The following is a 24,774-nucleotide window of genomic DNA, read 5'->3' as shown; positions in this document are numbered from 1 at the left end:
GCTCTTTTACCAGTGAGTCATATTTACAGCACAGGCTGCTGTCGCGGTAACAAAAGTGGAGTCCCTTCCATGTATTAATCAGAAGCCGGCCCCGAGGCTAGATATTCCTGGACTGTAATTGTGGAATACAATACATCTCTGATTAACCCACGCCTTTAGAACAATGAGGAGTAAAAAGGCTAAAGTGCCCTCTATGAAGCAGCTATATCCAGAAAAATGCATATACTTGATGCAGGCTGACATTGGTTTGATGATTGTTTATGATTAAAGCTTGCTCTCAGTGTGCTACAATACTACTGAATATCTTGAACTGTAGGTAACATGTGTCTTGTCAGTGCTGCAGCTCTTCACACATGAATAAAGATGCTGAATGTACTGAACATATCATCATAAGGTCATTACTCTCCTTTCACTGATAACCTGCTGTTTAGATAGACCACATGGAAGATGTTCAAGACTAAACACTTGAATCACATTTCTACAAGTAGATTCATTCAAACTGTCCAGATGACATCACAGACTTCCCTGTGACTGTTTAAGATACAGGCTTTGATTGTAAAATGGTTTGTGACTCTCTCCATCTTTTTCCACCGATGATCATATCTGCCTGTCACTGTCTCTGTGTTTCTGTGAAACATGATATCTCATTTGATTCCTCTACATCCTCTGCGTGCAGGCACACCTCTGCCAACCACCAGACAGACCGGCAGCAACCACAGATGGGGAAGACAGGATCTAGCTCGCGAGAGCGTCATAGAACTTCGCCTCCACACTCAACTCAATCTGTGCCCATGTAACGCCAGCATGGCTAGGCGTGCAGCCAGATCCGCCCCCATATCTGCGATTGTCACACCAAAACACCAGCAGTACAGCAACATGCTCCTTCACTGTGACTTATTTAGACAGCAATCAGCGTCCTCACCATTAGTTCACCATGTTCCACCATATCGCCATGGCAATTTTGTCCTGTAACTGCCTTGCCTGACCTAACCGCCTGCTGTTCACACAGAAGGGCAAGAATGGTAGCCTTTCACACAGCCAGGCTGGTTCACTTAAAGGTCTGACTGGCTATAGATTATACACAAACCAGGCAGCTACAAAGGACAGAAACATAATGTGGATATGGTATCTGCAGAGCAACAACCAGCAGCAATACAGAAATGCCACACATTCACATGCCCCAAATGCATATATTTGTGTAATAGTGTTGCCCTTGAAAATGCATATACACCTCGTCTTGTTTTCAAAGAGCACATCTCACATCTCACACATCTCACGCTTTAGGAAGATTTAAGGAAATAATTCATTTTAAAAAGCTAGAAAGTGATTTGTAAAAGACAAGCAACGTTGTCTTTGATGATTGCATGCTTAGCAACCAACCAAGAGAAAGAGCAAGCACTAGTTCATAACTGAACTACATTAAAATATAGAGGAGTATTCACTGTGAGAAAGGGAACTGTGTCCTGTGGTGCACTCCTACTGATGAGGATAGATTCACTGAGAAGCTAGGGCAGACCTCAGACCTCAGGCTTGTAATAGTACATTTATAAATTACCACAAGACAAGGGCACTCTCTGAGGAGCCCCAGATGCCAGGTTTCACTAAAATTACAGCTCGTTTATCAAATCCTTTATTTCCAAACTGTCCTTTTCACCAGGAATTCCAATATAGGTGCCCTGAATCCTCCTCTTACATCATTTCCCAGGAGCTCTTTAATGTATCATTGCACTGTACTGTACTGTTTGGCATTGTGTTCGGTCAGCAGGGGGACCAAAACATTTGTTTTGGAACTACAGAAAACAGATGATGTTTGCAGAGCTCAACTACGATCGGGGAATATTAAACCTAACATACTTTTAATGGTAGCATTTACTCAGTCAAATAAAAGTAGATTTATTTTCAACACACTGCTATTAACTTGTCTACAAAATATCGACAGGGTGCCCACTTGATAAAACGCTGAAGCAGCTATTCACTGTTAATTTATTGTTGGCATATCAGTGCTGGTATGGCTGCTGGCCACTGTTTTCTACAAATCATGACTAAAAAGTATGGAAGGATGCCACCGCCAGTCCATTGTCCTGAAGTACAAACTGGGGAAAGCTGCTAACAGCAGACTGCCACTGGCAGGGGTTCCTACAGTATCCATGGTTTATCAATGATCTGAAGCTAATTATTATTTCTGGCTGGGCAGAAATGTGTTCCTGTCTTCAAACAAGCAGACATCTGGAAGATGAGGCTGCACGTCTCGAGTGAGTTGAACCACACTCTTCAGCCGAGACAGCAGGCACGGTCCTTCTGGCTGACTGAGCCAGGGTGATGAGTTCGAGTTAATGCTTTAAGGCATGTATATTTGTGAGTATTAACCAATCTAAGTTCCACCATCTCTTTCCACAATGACTTGAAATTACACTGATGTGGCAGCCACATCACAGCTGAAGATTTGGAGACCCATTTAGCAGAGCTTTCATCGCATCAGCTTGAGTGAGCCAAAAGGAGCACTGCTGCTGAGAGTAATTATGCCTTCACTAGTCATCCTGTCAGCCCGTCCCGAACACAACATCTGTAGCATGTCTGCCTCTGACAGGATCGCTGCCGAAGTGTGAATTACCGGGAAAGAGAAAGAGATCTTCTAAATTAGATCAGCCAGGCATATGGGCGTACAGGTAAACAGATCCTCCTTGCGGAACTGATACTCATTAAGTCCCTGTGTTAACATCTCGCAAGGGGTAATTGCACATGGTACTTAAGTCTAAATGGACAGTTATGTGACCATCCATCACACTCTTGCTTGTACTCCCTCCTCACTCTGTCTCTCTCTAAAGCCTGCAGTAGCTGCTGAAAGTAAAACACACCTTATGCACCGTCTGACCAAATTAATGTTGCTTGCGACCAACTCATTTCATGGCATAAAACAAAGATGATCTTCAATAGCAAATTGAAACTAATTATTCTATTAAAGTAGGGCTGTCAAAATAATGTTCAAAAAAATAACGCAGATTAATCTATTCCATATTGACGTTTGACCCAGAGCTGTTCTAGCCACCATTCGACTGTAAAATGAAGGAGGGAGACGAGAATGTGCTGCCTGGATCATTAACTGGAACATTTATTTGTAACAATCTTCTTCCTGCCAACCCTGGCTACCGAAATCTGGTGCCACTGATATGTCTGCGCTTCTCTCTGACGCTATGAAACGGACAATACAGGCAACACAAACACCGCTGCACGTGACGCTAGTTAACACTATACTCGACAGCAGCTAACGTTAGCCTACCGCTAGCTAGTAGCTGGATTAAACACGGTTAAAATGCTGACAGCTAACGCTAAACGGTGTAAAGTTTGACTGTGTTTTACTGTAGCGGATTCAACACCGGGATGTAACAATCTGCAGCTGCCGTCGGAGAAACAACACAGACGGTGCGTTCAATGAAACTGGTAAATTACAGCCTCGTGGTGCATTTGAAGTTATTGTAAATGTCCTTTTCCCATCTGGTGGTTGTTTTTGTCGTTCAACAGCAATTTACTAGTGAAATAAGTTATTGTTATTGTTATACATTATAATTAAATCATTTAATTTTGACCATATGGCCTTAGCAATAAACAAGCCGTTCTTTAATGTCACCGACTGTTGTTTAGTAGCCTACCCTTTTTTTTTCTTTTCTTTTTTTCTTTCTTAAAAAGTATCGGTTCAGGCACCGTTAATTATGTATGCGATTAATTTCGATTAATTCATCACAGAGTATGTAATTAATTAGATTACATTTTTTAATCGATTGACAGCCCTATATTAAAGATACGACATACACAGCCCACCCACTCAGTTGGCGTGTTTTCGTTAGTTCCTACCTGAATGGAGACATCACTGTAGGAGCCTCCAATGACCCCAGAGATAGCCAGAGGGACGTCGTCATGGATGGCGTAGGAGCCGTCAGGGCACGTGTACTCACTGTCATCCACTTTGGTGAGGGAGGCCCTGACAAACTCCAGGGACTGCTCTAGAGCGTAGGTGTCCTTAGAGCAAGTGTCCAGTATGTGAGCTCCCAGTCTGATCCCAGGCAGGATGCGCTCATCCTTGTTGATTTCATCTAGTGCCAGCAGCATGGCCTCCAGTCGCTGGATCCCTCTCTGAGCATTGATCTTCCCACAGTCCTCGGCTCCCTCACCCTTCTGGTGCACAGGGAACAGGCCGCCAATCATCAAATCTCCTTCCAGTGTGATCTCCCTCTTGGAGTCAGTGTTATAACCTACCACAGGCAAACCCTGGGGGGCCTGGGCAAAGAGAGACACACATAAGCACAGCAGGCTGAGGTGGGACAGCCAGAGGGGTCGGGGCACAGGGCGCACCCCCAACACAGGGGATTTCCCCAATGACATATCCTTTGGGAAAAACAAGGTCACAGTACTGTAGTTTCTGGTCTGAGTCTGGTCAGCTTTTGATGACAGCGGTTCTAAAGAAAAAAACAGTAAGGCGCAGCAGCACCAGATCTCAAAGCACCAGTGTTTTTGTTCTGACAGAGGCCATTTACAGCATCAGCCCCATCCTCTTCATTCTTCTCTTCGTCAGAGTTTGTTGTAAATTACAGCCTGCAGATCAAACAGAGAGAAATTCAGTCACAGCCTTTGAGTTGGAGTACAATGATCCCTTTGTTTTACACACACATTGTGTCTGCCAGGGACTGGTTTGTCCCATTGAAATATTGTTTGCACAAGTGAGTCAATATGTGTATATCTTGATGCGTATTAATGATGGATATGATATACAGTAACAGGACAGAAAAAAATAAAAGATGGGTCATTATTAGTAGCCACCACACGTGTACGTACCACACAACAGGCGTAAACTAATCAACAAGCTGAGTCTTGAGGACAGAGTTCACCATCAGAGCAGAGTTCACGAGGACAAGGACGATCCTCCAAACGGTTTTCCCATGTGTTCAAGCAGCACATAGTCAAGCCTTCATTGTGAGAGGTTTTAATTAGCGTGTGTGTGTGTGTGTGTGTGTGTGTGTGTGTGTGTGTTTTATTTTGAAACCCATTTCTCCTCCTTGTACAACTCATTTATAATCACATGTGCACATGCTCCTGTACACTGCAAGTCTACAGAGATAACAAATCATGTCCCAAGGATTGTTTGTCAAATCACATTAACTACTCACACAGTCTTACAAAAACATGATTTATGCACAACAAAAGAAAAATTCAAACGCAAATCTAAGGAGATAAAGTGTTGAAATCTATTTCAAGCATACAAATTAATTTTGTTTCCAACGGATTGAATTAGAGTGATTTTATCTCAAGCTACATAAACTAATTAATTTGTTTTGCTGTCTCTAATGTGGTATATTATTTATTTTCAATACAAGGCAAGATGCAGCTCCAATATAATGTGAGCGTTTGTCATTCCCAGCTAAAAAAAAAAACATGTTAGTACAACAAATTTGCCTCATACTGAGACAAATGCCGCATTTGTGGTTTCAGTGGGGAAAATCTCTGTCCTTAGATTATAAAGGCATATACTGTTTATGCTCATTTAAACTAATACTAATACACAATTGATCTGCCAGTTCAGAGGTTAGCGTCAGCTAAAAAATGTAATAATGTGACCGTTCTATTTAACGCAGAGGGCACAGTTTTAAACACATAGTTAACGTTGTGAAACGAAACTGGTAAAGTTTAGGCAACAAAAATACTTTGTTAGGGTTAGTAAAACATCAGGGATTGGCTGAAAATGAGTCACGTAAAATTACTAACATGTAACGTAACTAACGGACTAAAATTTGATTAATTTCAAAATGACAGTTGACTATTGGTTTGACATGGGACACGAAAGTCCTGTGTTCCATCCATCACCCCAACCTACCTCCTAATTGAAAATTTGGCGCTCTTAGACTTTGTCACCTCACTTCCTTGTTTGTTCTTGCGATACTTACTACAGCCACAAGAGGTTGCTGCCGAACAACAAACATAATTGTCGGCCTTTATCAGCTGCTTGCATAATCGATCTATACGGTTGTTTTCTGTTAAATGAATAGTGTATTTCCAAACGTCAAATTATTCCTTTAAGTTAGATTACTTTAAGGCCACATAAAACCCCAAATGGTTTGGCTGTTTTTATTGATTATATCAAGTTGGGTCTTACCGTTAAAATATTTCATAATGAGGTTCCCAAATATCTGTCCAACTATTTTAATGGCTTCAGAGACAATCACATCGATGCAACAAGAAGCAACTAAACAGATTTTATACTTTTTAGATTCAAGATTTCAGTGGGCAAAAATGTATTTGTATACACGGTTGCAATTAAATGGAATAAACTGCCAGTATTTCAGAAACTCAATGAAGCAGAGAGAAATTTTAAGCATGCTATAAAGGAAATAGGAAGAGGGACCTTGCACAAAATAACTCCTGTTCCTTTTATGTTATATCTTTTATTGATTAAATGGATATTGTATTTTAATTTGTATGTCGGTCCTGCCAGTCTTCAGTATCACAAAGGAAATAAGCCTGTGGGCTTTATTGTGTAATTTAATTATTGACAGTCTGTATATGTCATGATTGTCAAATAAATCTATCTATTAATTCTGTTCATTTATGTGTTCCTTCTACCATCTGATCACTTATCTTTGCCTTTAATGTTAAAATTATTGGGCAGTGTAATAAAGAAAATAAGCTTTTTCCGGTTACTCCAATGCCAGATTTACAAATAAATCTGGCATCAATACTGTGCAGAGCCACGTTCCAATTTTATGTGACACTCCACGCTGATGCAGTTCATGTATGGATTTTCATCGGAAGAGACAGGGTTATTGTTCAGGCCTGGTGTCAGTCCTCACAAATCCCAAAGGCTTAATTAGGCAGAGTGTTGAGTGTGGGAGAAGTTTATCAGAGTAAATTATTGAGCTAGAATGATCTGTCTCATATCCACTGTTTAAACAAGTCAAGTAGGCTGACAAGCAGAGATTAACTGTATTGATTAGAGATTATAAGACCAGAAGCAGGCAGATATTAATACTCATTTCTTTCTTTCTGATCCACAGACCTATTCAAATAACGTACATTAGCCCTCAACAGGATTCAGACTGCAGACCACATTGTTTTTCTCTCGTCGTTCAATCCTCTCTCTCGCTCTCTCTCTCTTTCTCTTCCCTGTTGTTTCCATGGAAACTTGCCAGTAGATGGAGATGCTGAAGAGGAACTGGAAGATAGACCAGGACAAGTAGGCCAGTCTGACCATGCATGGTGCTTGGTCCTGTGGGAGAACTGGGGAACCTGCACTGTGAACTATCCAAACTGATCCGACCCCATGCAGAGCTTTTGTTTCGTGGTCTGCCTTTTAAACACATCTCAAGCAGAACAATAAATGGATGATACAGGCCTCTATTTCAAACCACTAATGTGTTTAGATGTTGCTTAAATATCTTATCTTTGATCCATCGGTATTCTTATTTGTCCAGTAGTGGTTTGATAAGAAGAAAATGTCTGCCTAAGAAGTGCTACTGGTGCACATACTGCAGTCTTTTTTTTAAATAAGAAATAAGATGTGACATGTTGCATTACATTTGATGAGCTGCCACTGAAACTTATAAGGTTATTTTTTCTTCCTAAGTGTGTGGATATCAGACTTTCCATTTGCTCCCTCAGCAACTTGTCAACAAGTAGAAGTTCATTGCTACAGCCTGCGCATACAGCAGAGGCAAATGCACTGCTACTTCCCTCGCATACAAAGGCAACCACAGACAAGCGAAAGAATACAATTGTGTACAACAAGAACGTTTTAATGTTTTGTGAGTGTGTTCTTGTTCTACTGTAGCTCTGCAGCGGGTGAAACATTGCCGCACAAGTCATAAATGCCCGAGTCTATAAATGCCCAAATGGCGAAAGAAACAACAAGCCTAGGCTGTAAGCTGACTAAATGTGTTTATTTTTAATATAATTCTGCTGAGAAAAAAATGGCAATAAAAACATTGGTAAAGCACTTAAGCACACAGCCACAAGAGAGAATGGTGACAAAAGGATTTCTGGCTGACACATTGCCAGTCTGCATTCACACAGGAGACCTCCATCTCACCAGTAGACTCTATTTCTCTCTGTATGCCCTTGTTCACTACATTCCAATTTCCAACCTGTTATGACAGCATACGTATTCCTTTTGGAAAATCTTTAAATATAATAATGTCATTGCAAAGTTTCATGCAGTAAAGGCTGGTAATCTCCATATCTCCTCAATTTGCTACAATTTGTATAATTAAGTTTTTTATTCCAAAATGATTCATATGTAAGGTTGTTCTTACTTTAGATATCCTACTCAAAGCAAGACATTTTGGGAAATACACTTAATTGAGAAGATTGATATCACTCTCGTGTGTGTCTGGTAAATATGAAGCTATCACCAGCAGCCGGTCAGCTTAGATAAAGACTGGAAACAGCTAGCCTGGCTCTGCCCAAGGTAACCAAATCTGTTTACCAACACGTCTGAGGCTCACTAATTAACAATTATATCTTGACATAAAAATATGTCCTAGAGTCCTGCTCCCAGCAAAGAATGAAACCATAGCATGTTGTTTTTGTGCTTCGGTTGAATAAACAAAACAAAATATAATAAATAAGATATACTGTATATATGTAGAGGTGCTGGTAGGCATATTGTGTTAACTTTGAACAGAGCCCCCCTTGTTTCTAGTCTTTATGCTAAGCTAAGCAAACTAGCTGCTCGTGCTAGCTTCATATTTGCTGTACAGACATGATAGTGCTAACAATCCTTCATTTAACTCTTGGCATGCAAGAAAGCGAATAAGGGTATCTCAATAATTGTCGAACTACTCATTTAATAAATGCATCAACTTTGTCTAGCAGGCACAATAATGGTTGTAAGATTTCATGGCTGAAGATTCTTGACATGATGTAAGATAGCTGTTTGTAGGTAATATACTTAATCGGTGTAATGCGTAAAATACTGTTTACATGTACAAATGACAGATGCCATGAGCAATATTTACACTTTCGATATAATATCCCACCCAGAATGCTGTCTACACATTAACTTCAAAGAAAAACTATGCTTCTCATTTTCCTCTCTCCTCCTATGCAGCTATCTCTGTTTCCCTCTTCACCAGATGGCCTTTTTAATTCTAGAGCTTAAAGCCTGCCAGCCTTTTACACACTTTTAACCAGACTGTGTGAAGGAATGGGAGGAGTGGATGGGGGGGCGAAAAAAATACAAAAAAGATAGCAGATGTGAGAGGGCAGGAAAAAGAAAAGAAAAAGAGTGTGGGCAGCAGTGAAAAGAGGGATAAGGGTGGGGTTTGAGAAAGATGCTATCCAGGCTGACTTTTATATGACACTCGTTTGCCCCAGGAGTGGAGTGCAGTATTAATATGGTAATATCCACCCAGGCCTGAATGAGCAGGTTGGAGATTCCCTGTGGAATGACTTGGAGGCTGGCGAAAAGGAAGCAAAGGTAATGGGAGTCAGGCTTCCCTAAAATCACATTTCCAGCTGACAAAGAGAATGGTCCTGTGTGGGGGGAGACTTAAAATGGTCTGCTAATGGGAAAGAAGACTCACACACTTAAACACTTATTACTGAGCACAAACAACGCATGATCCTGGAAGCACCTGCGACAAATGAAAGTCTGTGATAGTTTGCAATTTTGATACTTAATTGATTTTCTTGATACATATTAAAGGATAGGGCTGGTGATTTTCTGTGTTTTTCTAACTGTCAACATATAGTATTTACTGCGCCATTGTTACAAAACTTCTATTTTAACTAATTCCCAAGTGTTATACTAACTAATATCATCTGGCAACTTGCAATTGTAATAGTCAGAACTGCGCAATGTTTCAAGTTCTTTGGACAAAAATATTTTTTTGTTGACACAACATTAAATATCATGTATTGCTGATAAAAAATAAAAAAAAACCTTTCTTACAGTGATGTTGAAAAATATTTCACAAAACAATAATACAAGCCAGTCATAAAACCATTGGGTTATTTAAAATAACAAATAAAAACAATTTGGTGTATAAAAACCTGTGCAGTGCAGGTAAGAAAAGAAAAGAACAATTTTAAAAGAATAAAAGACTTGCTCATTACCATAAACATGCCTATTTTGAGTTGACTCCACATATACTGTCCTGTTGCTGTAAATATTCACAAAAGCACCAAAACATGCATATATTAATTCACGACTAGAAATGTTCCCATGTGCACAATTTACTTGTGTTTGATTAATGTTTGTTAAAAAACATACAATCCCAAGCTGTTTTATGGATTTGATTTAAAAGATTTAAAAAATGTCAATAGGAATGAATGGGCTCAGAGCTGAGAGTCACAGACAAGGCAGAGACGTCAGAAACTATACTGACTCGTTGTATTTGGTCTTTTTATGAGATGTGTTGATACTAAGAAAAATATGGACTACCTCTACCCTTATCCTTTAAAGATATTTTTCATATTGACCACATTTTTGCAAAACTAGGAAATACACAGAGAGTGCAACCAATGATTAGAGAAAACCACATACACACACACACACACACACACACACACATACACACACACTATATTATTACATTAGAGAGGCTGGACTTGTCCGTACAACTTTTGCAACCTTTTAAAGTTTTTTTCTTTTCTGTTATGAACCCACCTACCAACAGCAGTTGGATTAACCAATCAGTGTGCTTGGTACGCATGTCTGTATGAGGTGTTTTTGAGATTTAGGAGGTGTTCGCATGCGCTCCTCTGCGAGCCTCTATGACCTACAGTTACCCAAAACACCCTCACTGTGTAGGTTCGCAGAGAAGTATACATGTACAGTGTCCTCGCAGAAGTATAATTTTCATTTTTAAACAACTGATTTCCTAGCCTGGTCCTACCAGACTCTCGTACATTTCATTTGTACAGAGAGTCTGGCCTCTCTCCATTGACAAGTGTTAACTTCCTTGAAGGCGGGTACTCTGTTGAAGTTTAAAACTATTGGATCTGCCCAGAGCCACTCTGGATCTGCCATAACCAATCACTAATGTTTGGTCGTGACGTATGTCATGCGCATGTGCAACAAGAGGGGAGACCGACAACAACTATCGGCTTATATTTAGCATTAGCATCGCTAGCGTTAGCATTAGCCAACTCGTTCACCACTAACGGAGCGAGCTGGAAAATCTAACTTTTCCCGAACCCCATGGGGAGGAGGGCCAAAACATCATGGCCACCAACACAACTCAGCAAAGATTGTTCTTGCTCGGGCTTTAACTTCTGGATATTCGGCAGCGTTGCTGCCACAACGGACTGAATGGCTTCGCTCGCATCTTTCTAGTGCACGTCCTCAACGTCATCGTTCTCAGCCACTCCCTCTGTTCACTGATTGGACCTACAAATATTTGACCGGCGAAAACCTAAGAATATACCGCAAACCCAGACGGAGTACTTGTCGGTACACGATCCGTTCTGCGCATGCGCAAGATAATACTGTTTTACCGAGGATACGACCTGCACAATCTGTTCCACGCTAGCCTATGGCTAGCCTCCACCGGGAAGCTAAAGTTAGTTTAGCTAACAGCTAATTCGGCTAACTGCTAGCTGACAGCTAGATTCAGTCTAAAATAACGTTAACTCAAACGTAATGGGAAAAGCAGGCTACAGCTAAATTAAGACTTCACAGTAATAACAATAAAGACAAGTATTGAGTGATTGTATTTTAAATGAGCACAAGTAAAGTAGAACTGACGTAACAGCTGTTATATATGTTAACGGTTATTTTCACGTTTTATTTTGAGGGTCTTTTAAAGTTATTACATGCTGTCTCAGCTAGCAGTTAGCCGAATTAGCTGTTAGCTAAACTAACGTTAGCTTGGCTGTCGACCGGAAGCGTGGAACAGATCGTGCAGTGTCGTAAATCCTCGCACAACAGTGCATGCGTGAACATTTTGCACATGCGCAGAACGGATCGTGCAGGCAGAACGGATCGTGTACCGACCATAGACTGTATATAAGAGTGGACCAACAGATCCCGTTGCTCTGGACGGAGACCAGTGAAGGCCGTTAGAAGCACTTTTCCGGTGAGCGCTGAGCGTTACTGCGCAGCCTCCAACTGAGAGAGACAACGTAAATGTGACGTGAGCAACGTGTCTGAAAGTTGTAAGTCTTCTGGTAGCTGTGCCAACAGAAATCTCAATCATTCCCAATCTAGCAGAGACGGAGAGCGTAGGTATATGTAAGGAGATAACATAGGCACAGGCTAATTATTGCTAACTAAAATGCTAGTTAACATTAGTAATTGCACTTAAACAGCTAATGTGAGACGAAACTGCCTGCGCGCTTCTCCTGTACTATACGGTAATTCCTCTACTATGCGACAGTAAGTCGCGTGGTTATGACACAATCGTTAGCCTATTTTTATAAAAACGTCTGCTACGGAGCCATAACGTGAGGTACAAGGTAATGGAGCCTTTTATACATTGTCGTGTTTCTTTAGAAATAAACAATGGACAAATAGAGTCTTTACACACTTCAGATGTAAAGTTATTCGCTGTCAAAGTGGCGCCAAAATGAATGGCAGTCAATGGAATGCTAACGGGGGGTGATCGCTTTGTAGCATTAAAATGGCGCCATAGGAGGTTCGCGGTCTGAGGAGAGGCTTACCCCCTTGGTACCGACAGTACTGAGGGGAAATGAAAATTGAGCGGAAGTAAGTAGGAGGGCGGAGCCAGGCTACTGATTTCCTGTCAATCACACACATCCTCACAGCTGTATTTATTGTTTGTAGACACAACTGATAGAGGAATTTCCGTTGTAGTTTCTTTAATCTGGCTTTCCGTGTTTGTCCTCATATTAGATGCATTTCCACCTATTATCACATTTAGAAGTTTTTCTCTCTCAACCTCTGTGGAATTACTTATTCAAACAGTAGCAAACATGGCTACGTAAAGCAATATCACAATTGGTGGGCTGTTGCAGCATGATCTTTAGAACATAGGGACGGCAGATAAGACATTTACAGGAAAACTAGATTATCTCTGAACACCACAAGTATTTGAATCCAGTTCAATTAATGTTGCAAGGACGATTGACTGGATTAATGATATCCACTAACGTTACACCAGCAAAACAATTAAATGTCTCCCAAAAATACAACTGCTTACCTTTTCTGACAAGGTAATTTATAGAAGTAGCAATTAAAAAGCGAGTAGGTCCTTAGAGTTTGAATATTGGCAGAGAAAAATTTCACTGCATTTGATAAAACCGCAATTAAGAAGACATGGATCAATTTGATGGCTTGAAGGGTTTACTGTCACACAATCAGTTGAGATAGTCAGTAAATGAAAAACAAACCTCAGAATTCAATTCCTGACTTTCATACAATCCACCTCATTCATCACATTTATGCTTCTGTTTACCTGTCCCTCATCCATCTCCTCCTCTCCCTCCACCTGTAAATGGGGAATCCCTTCTATGTGTTCACCGGTCGCTTCTCCTCCCAAGAGTCCCATTCTGCCCCCCTCATCAAACATTCATCCTCTCTCTTTATCTCTCAGAGATCATTACTGCCAGGCCTATAATTGGCCGGAACACAGCAATGGATGTATGGTGCTTTTGTTTCAGATGTTTTTGTTGTATCTTTGCATTATTCATTATCACATCACCACGCTGTTAAAAGTGTGTGTGTGTGTGTGTGTGTGTGTGTGTGTGTGTGTGTGTGTGTGTGTGTGTGTGTGTGTGGGAGGGGGGGGGGTCATTAGAAGTGCTGTTCCAGAGTGACAATAAACATTAGTGAGGGAATTAAAGTTAAAGCTATTGAGATGAGAGCTCATATTTTGTTTTTCTATGTTTTTAAATCATCATTTATCTAGCTAAAAAAAACAACATCCAAGAGCAGTAAGGATTGTTTTTAAATAGACGCTTTAATTGCTCTTAAAGCAGTTCTTGCCTATGCAAAATGATAGTTTGATTGCAGTTAGACTGAGTCGTGATATTTTTGGGGGAATACCACCATGCAAGACCACACAGTTGTATTTCCACCCTGTATGTCAGAGTGTCTTTGTGTATCCTTCCCTCTTCTCACAACACTGGAAATAAAGTGGACCCGACATTTGATTGAGAGGCTCTTGCATACAAAAACTATGCATAATATTCTTTAAAGCCCCAGGAAATCCAAAGTGTTTCTTTAAAACATTTAATACGAGTTTAACACCTTTGCTTAGTTTTGTTGTTGTCTTATTTTATTTTAATTTATTTACTTTGTATAGTCTTTTTCTATTTTAGTCGGTGTGCTTTTCTTTGCCCTTAACTCTTTTTACTTGACTCAAAGAGCCTGCACAATAATTCCTATATGCCTGGACTGTTTGGTGTATGCACAAATGAAAATCTTGAATCTTGAATCTTGAATCAGGATTGTGTGGGTGTAGTGTCATCCGTGTGATCCATTTTTCACAACATAATCATGTGGCTGAACAGTCTACGTATATCAGCCAACCAACACTACCGACAATTACAAAGAAAGTAATTTAAACCTGAGAAATGCAGTAAAGCCCCACAGCAATAATCACTTGTCACCAGAACCCTTATTAAAAATGAGGAGCTTGAAATGTAATACCTTAATGCAGTGGTTCCCATAGGGGGTCTGGACCACTAAGGGGGTCACAAGATTTATCTAGTGGGTTACAAAAGGACTCCCAATATAGAAATTATGAGAAGAAACTTCTGATACACATTATTATGATTTTACTTTTTTAATAATCTTTGCTTCTTTCAGGCCCCTAAAGATTATTAAAATGAAACAAGCTTTTCTATTGGGGAAAATCACTCTAATTTAGCTTCTCGCAATTTATAGCCAACCTGTGACAAGGGACTGCACCGAGACTTTGCTTTATCTTAAGGCATCACAAGCAAAAAAAGCTTGGGAACCGCTGCTTTAATGCATCAATGTTAGGTCTCAAAACAGTCACAACTGATTCTCTTCTAACAGTTTAAATCCTTTCATCAACAGCAAATCAACTGCCATCACGTTTGATGGTTCAAGACACTTTTAACAGTACTTGAGAAGTAAAGAGAACTTAAGCTCCACTGACTTTCTGAGTTTTATCAAGCAACTGCCTGGAGAAATCTATTTAGGATAGGGAAACTATAGAATATTTGATAAAATATCCTAAATGAATGGCAAATTCCTCTGAACAGAGAGTCATTTTAAACATGGACATGTTTTGGACAGAGGTGGAGAGTGGAAACCACACATATGTGGTTAATCCACAGATATTAAAATGCTCTGTTCATTGTCCTGAGTAATTTTGATTAACTACTCCTTCGAGTGCCACTAATCCTGTTAGTATTACTGAAGTCAGGATTTATTTTAGTAAGAATTGCAAGCAGAAGAAATCAACAACAGTTCATCGTCACAATTGAAATTATTGATGCAGCTGACCCAAGACTTGCCTGGAAACCTCTCACACATACACAAAGAATGTTTTTTGAGTCATTTGCAGCAGTTCATTTTAATCAGAGTCATATCCACATCATTAATTATTTGGAAGCTTCTGCTTTCACTTGAGTAGGCTAAGTCCATGTTATATATTTCTACTTGAGTTGGAATCTAGTGAAGGTATAGCGTTATTATCAGTTTAATGTGTGATTTCACCATGATTTTATCAGGACTACATCGACAGTGACTGTTATTGTAAGCAGACTTTGCAGACTCATTGAACATGTAATGTATGTTTGATCTGAAATTAAAAACCAATACATCCTTAAAACATACACACTGAAAATATTTCCATTCATTCTGCGAATCTAAAATTAGAGTCAGGATTCTTTTTCTATCGTTTTCTGTCATTTCTTATCTTTCATTGTCACTTTGCGGTTGCCTTTCACATAACACACAACTGTGTCCTATTAACACGAGTGCAGATGTACTCTGAGCTCACAGAATACAGATCAGTACATAAATACCTACATTTAGAGTGGTGCAGAGGGACATTAAATATTTCATTCAACAGATGTTATGGGCATCAGGTGTACAGTATAGACCAGGCTTAATGTGATATGATACTGGCAGACATCCAACTTCCAACCGATGTACATCACCTGCATATGTGTGTGTGTGTGTGTGTGTGTGTGTGTGTGTGTGTGTGTGTGTGTGTGAGGACACGACCATAAGGAAAAGTAAGATATTAAGCCGTCCCTTTTTGATAGGACGGGAGTGATTTATCATACACATTCACACGATGGAATTTAATCACTGGTAGCTGGTAGCTAATACAACCCACATTCAGCCCCTTAAAACAGCTTGGCATGCTGTAATAACAGACTTGCAATGCCTGTACTAGAAAGATCAGGGCATTCAAGTTAAGCTGCTACAAGTGAACATATCTCAGAAACAGCCTTTCCTGCTTTGGTTTCTCTTTGCAGACAACTAGTCATTTTTGCATTGTTTGTTCCAAAAATTCTCAACATGCTGCTACACAGCTCTGGTCGTCCAGCACCCAAAGTAATTAACAGGGTTCCCAGCGCCCTAATGTTACACTGGCAGTGGGTCCCCTTCGCATTAAGTCAAAAGTAACAGGTGAGGCAGACTGCAGTCAGGACTGAGGTGCAGAGGGAGCACAGGTCAGACAGCGTCATCTCCTTCTGTTCCTTTTTTTGTTTGTTTCTGGATTCATATGATGGCAGTGGAGCATGTTCTTCTTCAGTCAGCCATGACCTGAATAATTTACTGTAATCAACATCTTCAGCTGTGAGTGCTGGGCTTACACATCATTTCAGTTTCTCAGTCGTATAGAAGGAGGATTCCTTAATTTTATTATGTAAAAAAAACTCATATATAAATGGTCATTTAAACACTTTCTTTCTGTATGAATCTGTGTGTTGGATGAACTGATTGCACTGCACTGAGGGGGTTTCTATTGTGTTTTATCTGCTGAACATGCAGCACAGATGCCCCAGGGATTGGAGGAAGCATCCACATTTTGCTTCCCTTAATGACTTTGTCCAGCATTCGCAACAAAGCCTCGAAACAATTGCACCTTGGGGTATTCATTAATATTACCAGTATGTTTAGAAATGTATTTTAAACCCTTGACAATCAAAGAATTACACAGAATCACCCATCTATAGGAAGATGTGCTAATTTGATGTTAATCTGCACTAGTGTGGTTCTATCAATTTGGATTATTTTATTCCGAGATGGAAAAAGACAATAATGATAGATTATACATTATCTGAGCATCCTCAAACTATTAAGACATGACTCCAAAAATAGAAACCAAACGAAAAGATGAACCGTGTTCGTGGAGATCATCTTGTTCTCGCCAGCACCCTGTGGCACATAAACTAATTCTCAAGTTTTTGACTTTCAAATCGACTTTCTCGGTAATGTTTCGCACTTTTTAATCATACAAAGTGATCAGAGATATGGCGGTTGTTGTGTGCTGCAGCGCCTGTTTAGTAGTTTGTTAGCAGCCTGCACATGTGGAGGGTTGTGCAACGAGTAGACATGGCTGTAGTCAGAGACGCAGTGGTAAACAAAAATGAGGTAAAAATGTGCGCATTATATGGTAAACAATCGCATATAGTGTCAATAAAATAATGCCAGCAAATGCCAGAAAATACGCACTAATTTATGCCTCCATTCCCTTCGTCTTTACATTATATTATTATACTTTAAGGATGTGAACTACAAAGATAAAAGGTGAGGTCAACTCCTCAACAAATTCAAAAATGAATACACCTGATTTCATTCTCTACAAACCAGCTCGTAGAAGTTCACAAAAAAAGCACCTTCAGGCATCCGATGCACAGATCAGTCAAGACAAATAGGCTACACACGCACAACATCTCTTACCTGTGCAGGGTTCCTCAGTTTCCAGCGCTGCCGTAGGATGAATGGATCGTGCAAACCCAATGCATATCCTTTGCAGTACTGTTGAGGGATTTTTTAAGCCAAAGTGGCGTGGATGTGCACGACAGTGGAGCTGGATGCACGAATGAATGAATGAATAAATGAATGACTGAAGGAGGAGAGTGTGCCGCTGCCTGAAGTTTGAACCGGGTGCAGCTGAGCTGCGTGCCAGGAGCTGTCCTTGGTGCTGGAAGAAGAAAAAAAAAAAAAACACAAACCACAACGACGAGTGCGCCCGGGTAGCCTACCCGGAGGTCTGATCCTGCTGACAGCGGTTCAAAAGTCACATTTCCTAAACAGATGCAACTGGCGCACACTTCATTGTTCTGATGGGGAAAATAGACGTTTTACTTTCTTGAGCATCAACTATGAAATTAAAAGATCAATCTAGATGCGATGTTTAGGATGCCAGATTATCGGTTTACCGCTCGGACACAAAGTTTAAATTCTACCAGTTACTCGAGCAGGCTACGCAAAATGTCACAAAGATTTATTTCAGTCGCTTTGTTCTAGTTTGTAATGTGTTGGATCGGATGCGGAGAAACCTTGAGAGTCTCTCCCTATTTGTTCAAGCGGTCACGAGGGGGGTACAGCAGGCTATATATTAAAATAAAGATTCTTTGGAGACGCTTATCTTCAGCGGTGGAAATTTTATTTGGGATCCGCAAACAAGTTGTGACACAGCACGAGTGTGAGGTCAGACCCAGATGGCACAGCGATGCGCGCAGGGGGACATGCGCTTTGAGAGGGCGAGCTGCGAGCCTTTCCCCTACTCCTGCAAGAAAAACAGCTTTAGACACGTATTGGTCGAGAATCTTAATTTGTGTGTTGAAACATCTCCCCCCTATCTCTTTCCCGTGCAATGTAATGAGATTAATAATTAACATCATGGGAAGACATTAATCTCTGCGCCCTCAAAGCTGCACGAGACCCCTGTGGGCTTCACAATTAATTAAATCAGTTGTTGACCCAGTGTGTCATCGCAAGTCTCTTCCAGTCTGAGTTTCATTTTTGCCTTTGGGCAAAGGTTGTGCTGGCATGACTAAACTAAAAGTGCAACAGAGGACATCTGTCCCTGCAGACTGATCACACCTCTGTAGGCAGTACAGCTACCAATCTTTTAGTCTAATCACAACACAAAATGCCAGCCACAGACTGTTAAGTGCAGATATTTTGAAACTTGATTTCTCCCATAGTCTGAGAATGAACAATTTGGGCGATATGTTAGTACATTTTCTCATGAATTGTTCTTAGATGGCATGAAGATTATGCGTCATTTCTATATAACAGACATGCAAGAACAAAACAATGTAGAGTATTAAAAGTACAACACAAAGTATCTTAATAAGATGCAAGAACAGCTTTGATGCTACTTAGAGTCTCAAAGTCTCTGAACTGGAGGGGTAATCACCAGTCTTCCAAAATATATTCTTTTGGTTTGTCATTCACAGTGTATCATGTGGAATTATGCGTTGTGTTCTTTTCTGCACCTTGGAAAAGTCTACAATAGCCAGACTAATATTGAATTTTTGAGGAACATACAGATGTTTGACTTAATAAGATACAGCGAGGTAAAAGTTGATACTCTTTTTTTTCTACATATGCAGCACATAACAAACAGGTGATAAATAAAACTGGTTTTCTGGTGGACACTGTTTCTAAATGACCTCAAACACATAATTTGATACGTTATACGTTACGTGATACGTTATATTTGTGTGATAAGCTAATATCTGCCATTACATTAACCTGAGCAGCAACAAGGACCTTTTTTCTCTCTGGTTGATTTAATCAGTAAAATTACTGTGCCTACTACTGTATGGTGTTGGATATGGATGAAAACAGTTGTACTTATAGGTCATAATGCTCAGTAAGGACCACTGACTAAAAAACACTTGTCCATCTAACATAAATAGTCTGTTGGAGCCTATTCTTCCTCTTCTGCTGTACTCACAGCTGATTAAATAAACTGACAAATGCCATACCACTCATCCAAATGCTGGTCACATTAACGCAACTCCTGCTAAGGTGACAGAATTCGGATACAATAGGATTATGTAATGATCTTTTAAGAGAGCTTGTGCTTCTCAAAAGGCGCCCACATTTGTGTTGTTTTGTGCGCACTGATTAAAAATGCCAAGTGTTGGGCGCCCTGGTAGCCCACGTAGTTGAGCTTGCGTCCAATGTACCAAGGCTCAGTCCTTGCTGCAGCGGCCCAGTTTCGAGTCCGACCTGTAGCCCTTTGCTGCATGTTGTCCCCTCTTTCTACCCCCTTTCCTGTCTTCGTCTGTCCTATCATATAAAGGCCCAAAAGCCCAAAAAATAATCAAAAAACAAACCCAAAAAAATGCCAAGTCTGCCTGTGGGGAAATTGCTCCCTCAAAAAAATCTTAAAAGAGTTTTGCTTCTCTTTCTCGACTTGCCACTGAAACATACATTACGCCATTATTGGCTCCTTCTTAAATGTTTCTCTTTTATTCAGCTTTTGAATTCAGCTCTTTGCCTTTCCAAAAGAAGCAGCGGAAAGAGGCAGTCATTAAAATTGGAAACCATGAAAGTGTTTAAGACAGAGCTTAATAACTTATTAGGCGCTAACTTCTTAACAACAATGTGTCTCACTGCCACCGACACTTTGCAACATCACTCGGTCTGGATAAGAATTGTCCTCAAGCGTAGAGCAGTAGTGATGTGGCTTTGTATTAAAACTTACAGATGGCTATTTTTAAAAGACGACTGTTTAGAATAAGGGTTATATGATTTTTTTTTTTGTGCAGCGAAATCTAAGCACAACTGATTCCTGTCAACTTAATTTTTCATTGGAAAATTTTATTACAGACAAAAAGACACAACCACGGCAATGTGCTGAACATTACTTCCAATGTCTCACAGCACCAACAATTTCAACCTACGAACATATCACAACTAGTCTCTGGAAAAGAGTGAATTTTGGCTACAAACAGAACTGTAGACTGGTTCAACAAATCGACTATAGAAGAGAATATTACGTTAAAATCTAAAGCAGTTATCTGAGCAACAGGGTGACAATAAAATATTCTGTACAGTATCCAAGGCGAAAAGTTTGCATCTTTGAATTGCATTTTACTGTAATTGTTAGTCCTGGTGACTTGGAGGCTTTGGAGATGTTACTGGTGTTGATAAAAGTTCTTTCTGCCTCAGACTTCTGAATTATCCCCTGTGTGATAGATATTCTCCACATTGGATTTTTTTTTTTTTTTTTTTTTTTTTTAACAACACACTGAAATACAGTAGGTCTGTCAACATTTTTACAGCATTAGGTCCTGCACATTTTCACCCCATCGTTACTGTATATCAAGACACCAAAGTCGGGTAATGCACACCAACACATTACAGACAAATCCTCAGGACATGGGAAGTGGGGTACAATATCAACTGTTACACATGGGTGAAAAGATGCTGTATGATGATCCAGGATAGCTGGCGTCAATGTCCTTCCTCTGATCTTAATCTTAAACTGAAGTGTCACAAAGAATGGTGGGGATTCACACAGGATTACAGTTTGAAATGAAATATATACTTGAACAAATCTTGCCTCTCATTTGCCACACACTATGTGCAGAGAAAATTAGGTTTACTCAAGAAGGCTTAGCCAAATGAACGGTCTGTTGTATCCTGACAGAGTTTAAATATAGGATCAGTAATTATAAAAAAAAAAAAAGAAATGAGATTACAGTATAACAATAGTACAGGCTTCAAAAAGAGAATTAGAAGGCGCAGAGATACGGCATGTTGGTCACGGCATAAACAGCTTTAGATCCACCAACAAGATTACATGACAGATAACCAGCGACAACTGAGAAACTCTCTAGCATGCCAGTGTTACATGGCCTCATCTCTTTTCTCTTCAGCATCCTCCCTACTCCTCTCCATCCCCCAAGGGTTGCTTCTTCTCAGCCACCAGTTCAACTGCTTCTCTTGCTCCGTCTTCACCCTCAGGGACCTCCGCCTCTTCATCTCCTTTCTCTTCCCTCTCTTCTCCTGCCTCCTGCTCCTCCTGATCCATGTCAAGCTCCTCAAAGGACGAGCCGCTGCCCATTGACTCGTTTGAGCCCCTCTCGCTGTTGTCCCTGTGCTTAATGTCTTCATTTGCATCCATTACGTCCCTCAGAGGCAGGGAAGATGCCAGGGAGGCGGCTGTGGAAGCAGCCAGGGATGTCTCTCTGCTGTCCCAGGGCACGCCGCCGCTCACTGAACTCACATCACTGTGGGAGTCTGCACCTGCAGCAACACAGGAAAGAGGCACAGATAAAAATAGGCCCTGAATTAGCAAAAGAACTAACTAAAAGATTATAGGAAAGGAAAACCCAATTAGAGTGAACTAAAGGTGTTGTGTGCTGATGTATTATAAGCTAATATGTTGTACGTATAGTGTTGGATATTCCTGGGTGGACCTGGAAAGAAGTCAATACTACCTCCACAATTCAGAAAAGCACACTAAAAATACCTATGATGGTGTTACCATCAAATTACAATTACAAACAAATTAACATTTTGACCTGATGATGGTGCTAGAGGAAAAGTCAGAGCATCATCAAAGTTATTACAATTCATCCTTTGGGACCGTAAATATCTTTACCAAATTGCATGACAATCGCTGCAGTAGTTACCAGAATATTTTACCCAAAACCACAAATGTCAACATCATGGTGGCACTAGAGGAAAAGGGGATTAATCCTCTAGGGATGATGAATATCTGTACATCCATTACATACAATCCATCCATTAGTTGTTGAGATATTAGAGTTTGGACCGATTGACTGCCAGACAGAACTGGCTAAACATTTTTTTTTTTAAATCACTATTTTCATATAGAAACAAAGGTTAATATACAGTAACCAACTTTAACATTATGCCTTGTAACCTCATTAAAGATGATGCAAGAGTGTAAAGATGTGTGCCTATGCATTTTCATTCTCTCCCATCCTGTGTAAAAAAAAAAAGTGTGCAAAATAACGTTTGTGTTATGAAACTTCTGATTCTTTGGTCACTTAAAATTCACCAGATCTGTATGTTTAACTTACTTTATTATAATGATACCAACCCCACTTCCTTCAGCTGGCGAGCCTGGTTATAAAGCTCGCTAGGTGAGCTCATAGGACCCAGATTGTTATTGTTAAAGAGAGAAAAGATCTAAACTCAAAGACGAGTCATAGCCATGTTAGCAACATTACCTGCATCTAATGTTCCTGTATTGTGCTGCAGTACAGCCAACTATAGCTCTGCAGGGAGGGAATGTTCTAGCTGCCGCCGTCTGCAGCATATACCACATATCTGAAATCATCATGAACAAGTCCATTAGCTTAATTAATGGAGATTTCCTCACCCACATCATCAGCTTGCTAATGCTTTCAGCCTAAACCTGATTCCAATTGGCCTTTGATGATGATTCTACTACAGAATAGTTATTCATTATCTCATACTTGTTATTTTTAGGTGTTTGTGTCTAAGTGAACCAGAAGTAAGATGCTGTAATGTTGTGAGCAGAAACATAGTAATTGTAAGAAATATATATGAAGCAATATGAAGGTTGAAATAACTTAAGGTTTGTAAAAAGGTCAAAGATAAAAATCTAACTCAACTGAAATGAGGGAGACAAATGAAAGCTATGAGGCCTTTGTTGCTTATACTGCCTAAAATTACAAATTAAAATAGGAGTCAAGACTTATAAATGTAAGAGGCAAATTCTGGGTTCAAAGGTTTTCTAATTTATGACTGTTATTGTATTGTTTTGACAATTTTACCCCTCTTGTTCTTGTGCAATATACTGACACTTAACATTTTTGAAGTGACTATATCTTATTTGGTTTAAAATGAACAGCCTCGATATAAAATGTCTTCCACAAATAAAATCTGACTAGAGTTGACTTGACTATCCCACAAGACACTAAAACACTATTGTCCGAGCTATTTTCCTGCTGCTTTCACTCTTCAAATAAATCTCATCCACACATCAAAGTGTGTTTGCACTAAATGTGTCATCTGGTACCTGAATACAATAAACAAGGAGTCTCCAAGCTCCTCGCTAAGGTCAGTCTTTCCTTTTCATTCAGTCGAATCTTAACATCACTCAGCAATCTAATTATCACATCTAGCAGATCTGATCTTGTCTGCAGTGAAGAATATCATATATGGGAACAAAGTCCATTTAGGTTATTTATAACGTCTATTAATGGGCCTGTTGATTAGCTAGCAGGTCCAAACAAAACTTCTGGGAATGATCTTTAGTGGAACAGGTCCATGTGAATGTGATGGGACTGAGTTGTATTGCTTTAAAAGTGATTTATGTTTCATGTACTTGTTGCAGTAAAAGGAGATTTCCATTGAGACTCATTTTACAATACAAGGGATTTTACAGGAAATAATGGGACTATTTAGGGTAATTGGGTGGACAGTCCCCCAAGGAAGAGCCTCAACAAACTGGAAAACTTTCACCCTCTCTACAGCTGCAAGCAAGTCCTGAAATTGGTACCCTGGTTAAAGCCAGCTGTGCCTCTGAAAGTCTTTTAGATAACATTTGCCTAAATTAGTTGCTAAATTGGGCCCATTGGGATTATTAGCAGAGAATCAAGGTCTTGTTCTACCAACTGTTTGGAACAGAGGAGAGGATTTTTAAGGAGGTAATTAGACACTGATAGGACTGAGGCATGCTGAGAGTTTGGAGAATCAGAGTCTAAGTGGATGGTGAGAAAAGTGCGGCAATAAAATGCATAAACAGAAGTTAAGAGGTGATACAGTAGATGGATCTTCTTGTTTACAAATTAGGGCTGGGAGGAAGGAGCATTTAAGGCTACTCATAAAAATATGCACATTTTGTAAATATGCACATGTATGGTTGCACATGT

At 40.0% G+C, this 24,774-nt stretch overlaps 2 protein-coding genes and 1 long non-coding RNA gene across 5 annotated transcripts in view; 1 reads left to right on the top strand and 2 right to left on the bottom strand.

Annotated features, from left to right (window-relative positions):
• grm2a (glutamate receptor, metabotropic 2a) overlaps positions 1–19,443 on the bottom strand; it is a 37,166-nt gene extending 17,723 nt beyond the window's left edge. The window contains exons 1-2 of one of the 3 annotated variants that reach the window (XM_031287667.2): positions 17,837–19,443; positions 3,850–4,587 (exon numbers count right to left, since the gene is read on the bottom strand). In XM_031287667.2, the coding sequence (XP_031143527.1) occupies positions 3,850–4,377 (528 nt within the window). In that variant the 5' untranslated portion in view covers positions 4,378–4,587; positions 17,837–19,443. Of the gene's footprint in view, positions 1–3,849; positions 4,588–17,836 lie in introns of those variants that run through there. The other 2 variants (XM_036002151.1, XM_036002150.1) reach the window with 2 other exon arrangements.
• Positions 855–14,428, top strand: LOC116041671. Its single transcript, XR_004103005.2, has 3 exons — positions 855–866; positions 4,235–4,237; positions 14,250–14,428. It is a non-coding gene; the product is annotated as an uncharacterized LOC116041671 (long non-coding RNA).
• A 1,252-nt stretch (positions 19,444–20,695) lies between the features above and the next one.
• Positions 20,696–24,774, bottom strand: part of tex264a (testis expressed 264, ER-phagy receptor a) — a 76,645-nt gene continuing 72,566 nt past the window's right edge. Inside the window, exon 4 of the mRNA XM_031287668.2 lies at positions 20,696–22,150. Coding sequence (XP_031143528.1) covers positions 21,789–22,150 — 362 coding nt within the window. The 3' untranslated portion in view covers positions 20,696–21,788. The remainder of the gene's footprint in view (positions 22,151–24,774) is intronic.

Source organism: Sander lucioperca, chromosome 6 (assembly GCF_008315115.2).
Source record: "Sander lucioperca isolate FBNREF2018 chromosome 6, SLUC_FBN_1.2, whole genome shotgun sequence".
Taxonomy (NCBI): domain Eukaryota; kingdom Metazoa; phylum Chordata; class Actinopteri; order Perciformes; family Percidae; genus Sander; species Sander lucioperca.
Note: the sequence above shows the minus strand (reverse complement) of the source record. Positions and strands in the feature narration are given on the sequence as shown.